This window comes from Gigantopelta aegis, chromosome 9 (assembly GCF_016097555.1).
Source record: "Gigantopelta aegis isolate Gae_Host chromosome 9, Gae_host_genome, whole genome shotgun sequence".
Lineage (NCBI taxonomy): Eukaryota > Metazoa > Mollusca > Gastropoda > Neomphalida > Peltospiridae > Gigantopelta > Gigantopelta aegis.
In genome coordinates this window covers 65,280,039-65,293,913 of record NC_054707.1, presented here as the reverse complement: position 1 = coordinate 65,293,913, position 13,875 = coordinate 65,280,039, and the positions used below count along the sequence as shown (strand labels likewise).

At 38.2% G+C, this 13,875-nt stretch overlaps 1 protein-coding gene across 1 annotated transcript in view; it reads right to left on the bottom strand.

Annotated features, from left to right (window-relative positions):
- LOC121381698 (putative ammonium transporter 1) overlaps positions 1–13,875 on the bottom strand; it is a 28,512-nt gene that overhangs the window by 1,492 nt on the left and 13,145 nt on the right. Inside the window, exons 4-6 of the mRNA XM_041511043.1 lie at positions 7,297–7,415; positions 2,245–2,382; positions 709–933 (exon numbers count right to left, since the gene is read on the bottom strand). Of these exons, the coding sequence (XP_041366977.1) occupies positions 709–933; positions 2,245–2,382; positions 7,297–7,415 (482 nt within the window). The remainder of the gene's footprint in view (positions 1–708; positions 934–2,244; positions 2,383–7,296; positions 7,416–13,875) is intronic.

The window sequence follows — 13,875 nt, the reverse complement described above, 5'->3', positions numbered from 1 at the left end:
ATGAATTTTAACTGTATTCATTATGAAGTTGCATGCCAATCCATCGGTTTCCTTTTGAAGGAAACAGACTATATACGGTGAGCACATGATTATTAGTTAACAAAGAATGTTGTAGTTTTGATTTTGGCTGTGCATTTAAACTACAATGTGATAACTGGAGGGCTAGTTGAATTTGAGAAGGGCCAGTAAGATTTGTCTTCAACTGGCCCTGCTGGCGACCATGGTTTTCATGTTAATTTTCAATCCTGTGTTATCACAGTTGCATGCGGCAACCTATAAATACAATCATTCTCCAGGGATTCGTATTTTATAGGCATATTAACACAGCTGCATGTGCCATATTTCACAATGTTTACAAATGTAATAAGTACTACATATTAATCTATCTCAAACACCATTTGAGCAAAATCGAGATTGTACTATGCAAGCACATATGGGAACAACAGTTGGTCTGGCTAGAATATTTCGTAATAATATTATCTGCTACCCTGTCTGTTAGAAAGTACGTGTAAGACACTTCTAGAAATAACTGGTGAACATCTATGCCAAGTTTTGTGGCTAAATACGAAGAATTTTCCCTACAGTCTCCCCAGTACAAAAGTAAAGCCCAAAACACACTGAAGCTGGGTTTGGCAAGTGTGGCGAAGATAGACCCAAACCCAGACCCAGCTTCAGTGTGTCTATAGCCACAAGCAGCGCAGTACTCACCATCCCCGCGAGCGCTCCGTTGATGGTAAAGAGAAGACTCCAGTGGCGGCCCGTGATTCTGGCGGAGAAGAGCGTCACGAATGCGGAGCAGGAGCCGGACAAGAAGGTGTTCACCACCGCCAGCGCCACCACCTGGCCACTGCCGCTCTGAGATATATTCAGCTGGGACCCGCCATTGAACGCCAGGAACCCGAACAGCAGGATGAAGCCACCCAGCGCGGCAAGCTGGAACCAGAAACACCAAACAGTATTAAAGAGACAGTAATGGGTTTGCGAATACGAATACGAATACGAATATGTTTATTTGGATGCGGCAAGCGGGAATCAAAGACACCGAACAGTATTAAAGAGACAGTAATGGGTTTGCGAATACGAATACGTATACAAATACGAATATGTTTATTTGGATGCGGCAAGCGGGAATCAAAGACACCAAACAGTATTAAAGAAACAGTAATGGCTTTGCGAATACGAATACGAATACGAATATGTTTATTTGGATGCGGCAAGCGGGAACCAAAGACACCGAACAGTATTAAAGAGACTGTCCTGAGTTTGCGAATATGAATACGAATATCTTAATTTGGATGCGGTAAGCTGGAACCAATACAAAGAACATTATTAAAGGGACTGTCCTGAGTTTGCGAATATCTTAATTTGGATGCGGTAAGCTGGAACCAATACAAAGAACATTATTAAAGGGACTGTCCTGAGTTTGCGAATACAAATACGAATACGAATTTGAACACCACGACATATTTTTTCACTATTAAATCAATTTGTGGTAATTAAAATGAAACACATTACTTAGATTACATTGTTTAGATTATCCAGTTCCGTACTTCCAAAGTGTTTCCGGTCATCCTAGTGTTTGTACTACAGCGATATGCTTTTTTTTGTATTTTTAAAAACGCACGTACTTTTGAGAAGTAATAGTTATGGGGACGAACATTAGCCTAGTTTTTACGGGTATTTCCCCGTTTTAACGTCATATGTTCTATTGTAACTTTATCCAGATGCGTTTCAGGTTTGTAGATTAACCAAGCTTAGTGTTCATTTTCACCGGGTGAAACTAGGGTATGCGACTTTAAGACTAGCTACAGCCCAGGTTGGTAACCAGTAACATCGTTAGGGGGCGTTTGATATAATCCCAGATTCGCAATGACAATATTATGTATGGCGTTGCGTATCGACCAGAGTGTGTAAACATGTAGTGTTATTGTGACGAAACGATTACGAATATCATGTTAAATCGTAAACATGTAGTGTTATTGTGACAAAACGATTACGAATATCATGTTAAATCGTAAACATGTAGTGTTATTGTGACAAAACGATTACGAATATCATGTTAAATCGTAGACATGTAGTGATATTGTGACAAAACGATTACGAATATCATGTTAAATCGTAAACATGTAGTGTTATTGTGACAAAACGATTACGAATATCATGCTAAATCGTAAACATGTAATGTTATTGTAACAAAACGATTACATACATCATGTCAAATGGTTTGTAAAAGACAAAACCTACCGGCACTGAGTGTCCTCGTATGTCGATTATTGTAGACGACGGTCTGTGAAATCGGCCCTGCCTCGGTCCAAGAAGCAGGGCGCCAACAAATGCTGCCACACCGCCCAAAATGTGCACAATGCCACTTCCGGCGAAATCCTGTGGAAAATAAAATTAATGCGGTACGGGTGTGAATCCAGAGGAGGCGTAGAGGGACGCGCTGATTCAGGAGACACACAGAGGGGCGCTCCTTCTCCTTCTTTTCGACGTCAACAACAACAACAATTTTAAATAAATATAATAAAATAAATTATAAAAAGAAGTCCCGCTGCGCGTGCTGTAACCTCACCGTGGTGCAGGTTTGTAACATTCTCTTTGAGAATGGCCAATACAGCACAAATCCCCTTGTTTTCTTCGAGATGCAATTGACATTTTGAGTAAAAGTCAGTATCTATCTGTGATATTTGTATTTTTGCACAGTTCTTTACACTGTGTTTTTGTTTAAATCTTGGATTTTTATATTGATGTTGATCATCACTTTATTTGTTTGCATTGCCATAGTTTGACACCCAATAGCCAATGTATTTTTCGTGCTGGGGTGTCGTTAAACATTCATTCATTCATTCATTCATAAAAAGAAGCCCCGTCCCTTTCACAAACCCCTGAACCCGCGCCTGTGGTATTACACAATTTTTTTTAGGAGCGTACAAACCGTAACCAGGGATGGGTTGGTGAGAGTGGGTATGTATGTTTTTAAAATGGACATTTTATTGATGACTGCAGTTCTTATAGTTTTGCTATCATATCTCTGTTACCACATTAGTAAAGTTTGTTTTATTTAACGACGCCGCTAGAGCACATTGATTTTTTATCTTATCATCGGCTATTGGACGTCAAACATATGGTCATTCTGACACTGTTTTTAGAGGAAACCCGCTGTCGCCACATAGGCTACTCTTTTTACGACAGGCAGCAAGGGATCTTTTATTTGCGCTTCCCACAGGCAGGATAGCACAAACCATGGCCTTTGTTAAACCAGTTATGGATCACTGGTCGGTGCAAGTGGTTTACACCTACCCATTGAGCCTTGCGGAGCACTCACTCAGGGTTTGGAGTCGGTATCTCGATTAAAAATCCCATGCCTCGACTGGGATCCGAACCCAGTACCTACCACTGTTACCACATTAGAGACAGACTCTAACTTTACACAGTCCACGATAGGCACAGTCAATAGCTATAGCATTCTAGCTATTTAGAAAGCTATTTAGCATCATATGTTACAGCATCTTAAACAAAAGCTATACACCCCTCAAAAGAAAGAAAGAAGGAGAAGAAGAAGAAGAAGAAGAAGAAGAAGAAGAAAAAGAAGATGAAAAAGAAGAAAAGAAAAAGAAGAAGAAAGAAGAAGAAAAACAAAGCACAAAACCCCCCAAACCCAACAGAATAGAATAGATGTTTAACGACACCGCAGCACGACCCAAACCCAACCGATAACCTTGCTGAGCATAGAATTATTTAACAAGTATGGGGACTGTAACTTAGATATTCCACATACAGTAAGTACTATATATGGATATTTGGCACATTTAGTGAAAATTGAAGGCCCATATAATAGTTCTAATATTGGCAAAATAGAAACAGATTCAAAATTGTAAGTACACAAATATGACACAAAGTAAAATTTTATCTTCTTTTGTTTGCTTGAACAGGTGGTCAATGTACAAATTGTAGGCTTATCTAGATAAAATATTATTAAAATAGCAACAGATTGTAGGTAAAACAAAATGCGACGCAAAAAGCTACGTGTCTCCCCCCCGCCCCCCTCCCCGAAAAAAACAAAAAACAAAAAAACTTCACTTTTGGCGCCGCATTTATTAACTTACAATTTTGAATCTGTTGCTATTAGACCTATGGGCCTACAGTTTTCACTGGATGTGCCATATATAGTAATGGGTGTCAAATATTAAATTTATAGTCTCGATACTGTTTAGCCAATTCTATATTCAGTAGGGATATCGTTTTATCTAGCCACCCGATATATCGTATAAACAAAACTAAATATAAACAATAGAAATATATATCCATCAACACAATCACCTACGTGAAAGGTAACACACGCACACACGCACGCACGCACGCACGCGCGCGCGCGCGCGGACGGAGGAGCCAGCATAAATCTACAGGCGTTTTTACAACAGCTTAATCTGAATGTGCACAGTAAGCCCTATGACTTGGACCCATATTCACAAAAAGGTATAAATTTACGTCTACGACTAGCACTTACGTCTGCCGTAGATTTACGTTTACGTGCAAGAAGCACCTTATTCTCAAAGACGGTCGTAAATATAAAGCGTAACTTAGTTGGACGTAAATCTACGATTTAACATCTTTCACCGGAGAAATTAAAAAAAACCCACATTAGAAACGATGGCTACCGGGTAAATGAAAAATGCGCAAAACGCAATTTCGTTTGTTGTCTGCTAACAATAACATCGCGAACGGCGAACCATGACATTTTAGTATTGATAAGGATCCGAGTTTTGGTACGAACTTGAGACGTTACTTAAAAAGGAAAAGATAACTCAGGAGAAATTGGCCGAGTCGAAAACATCCATTCGATCACCAACAAAATATGTTCAATCCGTGGGCGTTCGCCATCGCAAAGTGCTTCATTTATTGGAAATGCTGCCAGTTTCCGTAAATAATAGTAAATAACGGGAGGGGGAAGGAGTAAGAAACCCATGCTGAAGCATTTAAAAAAAAAAAAAAATGTTTTCCAGCTATAAACATCGGCCACCAGTCTATTGTCCGAACCAAATTACAAAATACCGAACTACAAAAAATAATTACTCTCCTACCTTTAATTGCCGTTAGATTTCCTCCAAAGTTTGTATGCGCTCTCAGCGAAGTCGATATAGGTAACATGGTTATTATCTGGTATGTGGAATCTGTGTCATTGTAATGGTTTTTTCAAGATTTGCGTCTGGACAAACTTTGGAGGAAATCTAACGGCAATTAAAGGTAGGAGAGTAATTTTTCGTAGTTGTTAACAATTTGGTTCGGACAATAGACCAGCACAAACTTTACCGTCGCCAGTCCAGACCACCACCAACCTGCATACATCCCTGCACACCTTGCACCGAGTGGTGTTTTATCATTTCACAGATACAGGTAACAACTCTATTAAAAATACATCGTCGTGTCACTTTTTAAAAGGGAGAATGCTCTTTAATAAAACGTCATGGTGTAGCTCTCTTTTATATTATATACCATCGACGTCCCAAACTGCGTTCGCCTAACGACAAAAACACGAATACGATATTTACGGAAACACTATTCTACATTTTTCAGCTACGATACGTGAAACAAAATAGATTGCAATCAATTAACGTAAAAAATCAACAATGTGGACATAAAACAAATCCATTCTAGTAAATAAAAGTGAAACGCCCTCCGGTAAACAGGAAAGAGTGCAACGTTTTTAACTGCATTCAGGCGCATGCGTTTGCAAAAGGTATACCGCGCATGTATGGCTCGTCATATTTCATTTTTAAGGCCACTACATAAAAAAAAGAGGAAAAAAAAGAGAAGTTTTTTAACTATGCACAGTTGACGAACACTTTGTTTAATGTTTTTTAAAGAAGAAATTCAATTTGTCAAGCGTTCTGGTCCGCGTTTTACCAACACACATCGCTAACACTTGTTGTCAATACTGATATTACGTTCATACCAGTAAATAGTTCTGAATTGATACTTAATTAACACAATTTATACACTAAAACTTACTTACAATTGTTATCAATGGATTATGAATACTATTCACTACAGTAGAAATACAAAACTGTGGCATACCTTTTGCAGATCGAATATAATAATTGAAAACAAATTCTAACAACAGGGGTGTTAAAAATCATAAAACAATTAATGCTTTGGCCTTGTTGGTCTTGCACGTGTGAGGTCATGTGACACGCACCGAATGTTAACTCATCTTTCTCCATTTTAGGTCAATTTCTACGAGTCAGGTGGACCCGATATCGGTAATTTTAAGGAATAAACAAAAACGACTTAGTAAAATTAATAGTTTAGGGGTAAAGTTTTGTATTTAGATACTTACTTGTTTGAACTTTATTGTTAATGAAAATGTTCTAGAACTGTGAAGAAAAACCTAACAAATGAACGACAAGCAGACGACAACAAATCGGATGTTAAATGCGCGAACCGTCCACGAGAAAACAAAATGAACGGAGTTAGAAGCATAACGCAGTTAGGGACGTTGACGATATATATTTTAAAATTGCACTGACGTCCACTGATGCGAAAATATTGCCTGAGGTGTTCTAGATAAAGAACGATATGAGGTAGAGCTGAATATGAGAATGTTTTTGAAATCCTAAAATCTATTAGTATTGTAAAACATAAATAACAAAAGGTTAGTTTTATAACCTTGACACAAATGACCACTGACCAATAATACGTCCACAAAAGTAAACCCAATACTATCAACAATAACGAGAACAAAAGTTAAAAGTTATGTGGCGTCGTGGTTAAGCCATCGAACACAAGGCTGGTAGGCACAGGTTCCCACCCGGTACCGGCTCTCACTGTCCTGGACAGACAGCCCAGATAGCCGATGTGTGTGTCAGGAGAGCGTGTTTGAACCTTAATTGGATATAAGAACGAAAATAAGTTGAAATGAAATGAAATCAAATAAAAGTTAAGTTTGTTTTGTTTAACGACATCACTAAATATTGCATGTGTCCTCTCTAAGACTATATGTCAAAATTACCAAATGTATGACATCCAACAGCCGCTGATTAACAAATTAATGTGCTCTAGTGGTGTCGTTAAACAAAACAAACGTTTTCTTTCCTCCTGTTTAACCCCCTCTTTGAAGCTGCCTAGATTCTATATAATAACTTATGAGGTTCGTTCAGCTAACCGTTTTCGCTAACGCTTGCTAGACTGGTTTTTACGCTACACATTAAACCGAATAGGCACTTTGAAAACCATCCAAAATATTTTGCAAACGTTTGGCGCAAAACGGCTGTCTGAACACAGACCCGATGGTCTCACCGAGTAGTGTGCTGTGAAATAGGTGGTCACGTTCCCGTCTGTCTGTTGGTACTCCTTGCCCACAGTCAGCCACCCATGCTCGTGCCACGCCCAGTGGGTGACGATAGGGTACATGAAGCCTGGAACAAAACAAACAGAAAAAGGTTGTTAATTAACCATCAGTTTAGTAAAGGGGTTTTGTTGCCGTTGTATTATGTAAGTGTCCAACTAATAAAATATTTTAACTAAAATTACAAACTAAATATAGTTTGTTGTTGAGAATATCAGTGTTTGTATATATTCAGTGTATTTCTGGCCGTCCTGTCGTTTGTAAGTAGCCCAAACTGGATTTGGACTCTAAATAATTTCAAACGTAAGAAAACACACACACACACACACACACACACACACACACACACACACACACACACACACACACACACACACACACAAAAACCCCACCCCCAAAAAACCAACAAAATATATAGAGATTATTATACGAGCTTGTGTGTCGTACTGATTTTACGAAACTAGTGTCAGGATTATTGTATACATGAATCCTGACACGTTTCGTAAAATCAGTACGATTCACACGCGAGTGTAATAATTTCTTTATTATCCACATTATCCAAAATATTATTTTTACGAATAAATAGACAAAACTACATATGTGTGGTTTTCGGATTTCTGTATTCCACGAGTGTATTTCCTGCAGGAAACCCCGATGCCGCAGGCAGGAAATACACTCGTGGAATACAGAAATCAGAAAACCACATATATGTAGTTTTGTATTTATTACATACCCTAAATTGGATTTTTATTTCCAAATAATAATTTAGAAATTGTAACACTGCTAGCTAATGACGGGGATTTCTAAATTTACACAACTAGGTCAGCTGTGTTACTACGCGGACCGAAGAACCACCAATTATTACACATAGGAATATAGTTCTATTTAAACAATAAACAGAAATAAGAAAGAACGAGTGAAAAGTTACCTATAATTTTAATGATATTGTTTGAAATGCCTTTTAAAGACAATGTAATAGCTAAAATTCACGAACAATATAATATTTAATTTGCTCGTAATACGTCAGAAAACCTTCAGCGTGCCAGTTTTATCAACGAAGAAAAATGTCAAGAATTGTTCACTCAGTGTCTGAGTGGTCATCGGTGTGTTTTCTTTTATTGATGTTCATGGAATTATTCGTTGCTGAAAAGTTTAAGTTTATATTAAATGTGCCTCCATAAATCATCGCTCCACTGAATAATCCGGTTGACAGTTCATTCAAGTTTTCTACGTGAGGAGACGGCATTGTTGCTAAAGTCGACGACAATCACTTTTCGCACCCTTGTTTTGGCTTCGTACACAATAAATATGGCATATCTTACCGTAATTTCACTAGAAATCCATATTTCGTAAAAGGTGCAATTTTTTAATTACAAGATATTGTTCAAAGACATCCGGGTGCATTAGTAATGTTAAGAAAAAAATAAATTCAATAGCAATTTTACATTGGAATTTTTTCAAAAAGGAAACGTCATGTACCCAGTTTATGGTTATTGTAAGGAGATGCAAAGTGACGTCATTGGAATACTGACGTCATTTAAATTCAAAATTAGCTGTATTATTACAATGCTGCGCCACATTAAAATAAAAACTAGTCTACTAACCTTAACCCCTGTCAAATTCCTATAACAAGCAGACAACGCTGTTTACAGGTCGGTACTTCCCCTGCGTGTGCTGTGACCTCACCGTGGTGCAGGGGTGTAACATTCTCTTTGAGAATGGCCAATACAGCACAAAATTTAAGTTTTGAGTAAAATTCAGTATCCGTAAAATTCTGTGATATTTGTGTTTTTGCACAGTTCTTTACACTGTTTTTGTTTGTCTTGATTTTTATATTGATGTTGATCATCACTTTGTTTATTTGCATTACCATAGTTTGACACCCAATAGCCAATGTATTTTTCGTGCTGGGGTGTCGTTAAACATTCATTCATTCATTCATTCATTCATTCATTCAGGTCGGTACTTTTTTTTTTTTCTTCATAATTCTGGACAAAATATTAATTTGAAGTTTTGAAAGATGAAAGAAATAAAACGTACCTTTTGTCAAATATATCATATCACAAAATTACGGTTGGAGATGTTTTATTTATTGAAAAAGAATAAGAATTGTGTACGATGTAACGAAGCCAAAACAAGGGTCCAAAAAGTGACTGTCTTCGACCTTAAAGGGACACACCCTAGTTACGTTATTTGTTAACCATTACGGCGTTGTTTTTCGCTATTAAACCCCATTTTTCACAAATAAAATTGCACGTTACTTACATTTTATTATTTAGACTACACATTTCCATTCACCTGAAGTGCTTTTTGGTAATCCTGATGTTTGTAAAACCACGAAATGCATTTTTTGCTTTTTTTCACAAGACGTGTTGTCGAGAAAAAACCGTTAAGCAAGCGAGGTCCAATCTATTTTTAGAGGGGATATTTCCATTTCAATGTCACAGACGTTGGTATATCACGTGCCCGTTATCATTTTGGTTCGGTTTGTTTTCTCGTGCACGGTTCGCGCAATCAACATCCGATTTGTTGTTGTTCATTTGTGAGATTTTTCTTCACAGTTCGTGAACATTTTCAGTAACAATAAAGTTCAGACAAGTAAGTGTCTCAATACAAAACGTTACAAACCCTTAAAACCAATAATTTTGCTAAGTCTTACGATATCTGGAGAGGGGATACAATCAGGACAAAACAGTTGGAACATGTCCAGGAGAAGTGAAACGAACGCACCCCAAGTCTGTGAAATTTGTCGTGACGTAGGCATTGTTGTGCTTCGAGCGACATCTACCGGTGACATCAGAATACTAACTTTCAAAATTATTTCAAGCAATTGGGACATGGGCATTCCCATGGTATTTATCGATATAAAACCTTCTTTTTCACTCCATTTAATAAAAACGTGATCTAAGTGTGTTACAGGTTTGTAGATTAACCAAATTATAATTTATTTTCGCTGGATGGAACTAGGGTGTGCGGCTTTAACTATCGTGGATAAAAAGCTTGTTGGTTAGTAGTGTTCCCGTCTCAAGTTTTGGTATCGCGCTAATTAAATTGTAAATATTTGTCATCGTTTTCGTCTGTTTTCAGTTCAAATTTTCCACAAAATAACATTTTAAACAAACCGAGCACAAACTTTGTTTACATATCGCGAAGGGCATTCCCGGTAACCATGTGCTATAAATAGTAGCGTTGAATACGGTATAGTTCCGGCAGTTGAGTTGAATACGGAAAGTTGTATTCAATTCTTGTATTCAGAGCTGTATTTATATAGTAAGATTTAATGGGTATGTAATAACAAGCTAGGACCATGTCAAAACGTTTGAAACGTAACTTAAAAGAGACGACGAAACGACGTCATTTTCCGAAATGACGTCATTTTTGATAAGCGTTTACACTGAGGAAGCTACATTAATTTATGACGTCGCTTCACAAAATTACGTCATTCGTAGTGCACGTGAATATATTGAACTATGTGGATAATAAATATTTCTATTAAAGCCGCACACCCTAGTTCCAGCGAAAATAAATTATAATTTGGTTAATCTACAAACCAGTAACACACTTAGATCACCTTTTTATCAAATGGAGTGAAAAAGCAGGTTTTATATCGATAAATACCATGGGAATGCCCATGTCCCAATTGCTTGAAATAATTTTGAAAGTTAGTATTCTGATGTCACCGGTAGATGTCGCTCGAAGCACAACAATGCCTACGTCACGACACATTTCACAGACTTGGGGTGCGTTCGTTTCACCTCACCTGGACATGTTCCAACTGTTCTGTCCTGGTTGTATCCCCTCTCCAGATATCGTAAGACTTAGCAAAATTATTGGTTTTAAGGGTTTGTAACGTTTTGTATTGAGACACTTACTTGTCTGAACTTTATTGTTACTGAAAATGTTCACGAACTGTGAAGAAAAATCTCACAAATGAACAACAACAAATCGGATGTTGATTGCGCGAACCGTGCACGAGAAAACAAACCGAACCAAAATGATAACGGTCACGTGATATACCAACGTCTGTGACATTGAAATGGAAATATCCCCTCTAAAAATAGATTGGACCTCGCTTGCTTAACGGGTTTTTTCTGGACAACACGTCTTGTGAAAAAAAAAGCAAAAAATGCATTTCGTGGTTTTACAAACATCAGGATTACCAAAAAGCACTTCAGGTGAATGGAAATGTGTATTCTAAATAATAAAATGTAAGTAAAGTGCAATTTTATTTGTGAAAAATGGGGTTTAATAGCGAAAAACAACGCCGTAATGGTTAACAAATAAACGTAACTAGGGTGTGTCCCTTTAAGGTCGAAGACAGTCACTTTTTGGACCCTTGTTTTGGCTTCTGCTCAACGGTTTTTTCTCGGAGGTCCGTGCCATTTTATGAAATACGAAAAATGCATTTTGTGGTATTACAAAAACCAGGATTACCAGCATTACCAAAAAACACTTCAGGTGAATGGAAATGTATATTCTAAATAATAAACGGTAAGTAAAGTGCAGTTTTATTTGTGAAAAAATGGGTTTAATAGCGAAAAACAACGCCGTAATGGTTAACAACTAGCCGTAACTAGGGTGTGTCCCTTTAACCTTATGGCCGTAAACTTAACAAATAGGTCGCATATACAAGAAATGTTTTTTGTGTGGGTTTTTTGGTGTTTTTTTATTTATTTAACGACGCACTCAACACAGTTTATTTACGGTTATATAACGTCAGACATATGATTATGTACCACACAGACATTGAGATATGCAACCCGCGGTCGCCACTTCATGGGCTACTCTTTTCAATTAGCAGCAAGGGATCTTTTATATGCACAATCCCAAAGACAGGATAACACATACCATGGCCTTTGATATACCAGTCGTGGTGCACTGGCTTGAACGAGAAATAGCCCAATAGAGAATCGATCCTAGACCGACCGCACATCAAGCTAGCGATTTACTACTGGGCTACGTCCCGTCCCCCATATGCAAGAACCCACCCATCGTAGAAGCTGGACTATTATTTAACTTTCCCACAAATGGTTTTAAAGTTAAAATGCACCATGGGATGTACAAAACCTGTTTCACATTGAAAAGTACATGCGGGAAGATGCCTGTGTCAACAGATACATGTACTTTTATCTACGTCTGGAGGTAACTACCTTCCCAACTTCTCGTGAAAATACGATTATCAGTATCAGGTTAAATGGAGTAAATGTAATTAAGTATAACCCCAGTGTGATCATAATAGCCTACAGGTGCCTGAAAGCCATGCTAACATAGGCCGTGTGTGTTACTCGGGTGACATTCATCGTTTCTTGTGTACTAGCCTCGGTGGTGTTGTGGTTAAGCCATCGGACATCAGGCTGGTAGGTACAAGGTTCGCAGCCCGTTACCGACCCCCACCCAGAACGAGTGTTAACGACTCAATGGGTATGTGTAAGATCACTGCACCCTCGTCTCTCTAACTAATCACTAACAACTAACGCACTATCCTGGACAGACCAGATAGCTGTTTCCAGGACAGCATGCTTGAACCGTAACTGGATATAAGTATGAAATTGTTTTGAAATGAAATGGAATTTCTTGTGCAGCGGTCTCGATGGTATAGTGGCTAATCGAACATAAGACTGGTAGATACTGGGTTCGCATCCTGGTACCGGCTCCAACCCAGACAGAGTTTTAACGACTCAATGGGTGTAAGACCACTACACCAACTCTCTCACTAACCACTAACCCTATTTCCTGGATAGACAGTCCAGATAGCTGAGGTATGTGCCCGGGACACCGTGCTTGAACCATAATAGGATATAAACACGAAAATATAAAATTAAAAAATATATATCGTAGAAATAAGGCTGGTAGGTACTGAGTTCGCATCCAACGCCACTAAACCAACTACTCTCTCAGTAACCACTAACCCACTATTCTACGAAGACAGTCCATATAGCTGCTTGGATATACGCTCGAAAATAAATACTGGAGCAAATCATCAAATGTGGGCAAAACCGATAGAGATACTCGAGCAAAATGAGCTGGACTGAAACCTTTTCACCATGCATTTCCATCATTCCACCCACAATATTAGTTGTAATGCATTCAAAAATGTGTAGTGATTCGTTTGCAACCCTATATAGCTGTTTGGCAGTATTACTAATATGAATAAATGCTGTTATCTACATTCTGGCATTTTCGTTTAATTTCGGCAAACATCAGCCTGCCCCCGTACAAAAACGCCTATGTACATATGCCCACCCATTGAGGGCCTCCAGTAATGAAATCATCCGCTGCGTAATTCCTTGAGTTGCTTGAACCTTTACTGGATGGCCTCAGACTAGAGTTATCCACCCATTTGGTTGTCCAAAATACGGAAACTAATGCGAGAAAATATAGTTTTCTTGTGATGTGATTAATGGCTGGGGAGCTGCTTAGTATACTGGATTGTTACACTGGGTTTGACAGGTAAGAGGATGCAGTTAGTGAATATGTGCACTTGGTTTACACTGGATACTGCATAATGTCCCCCAGAGCACATTGAAGTC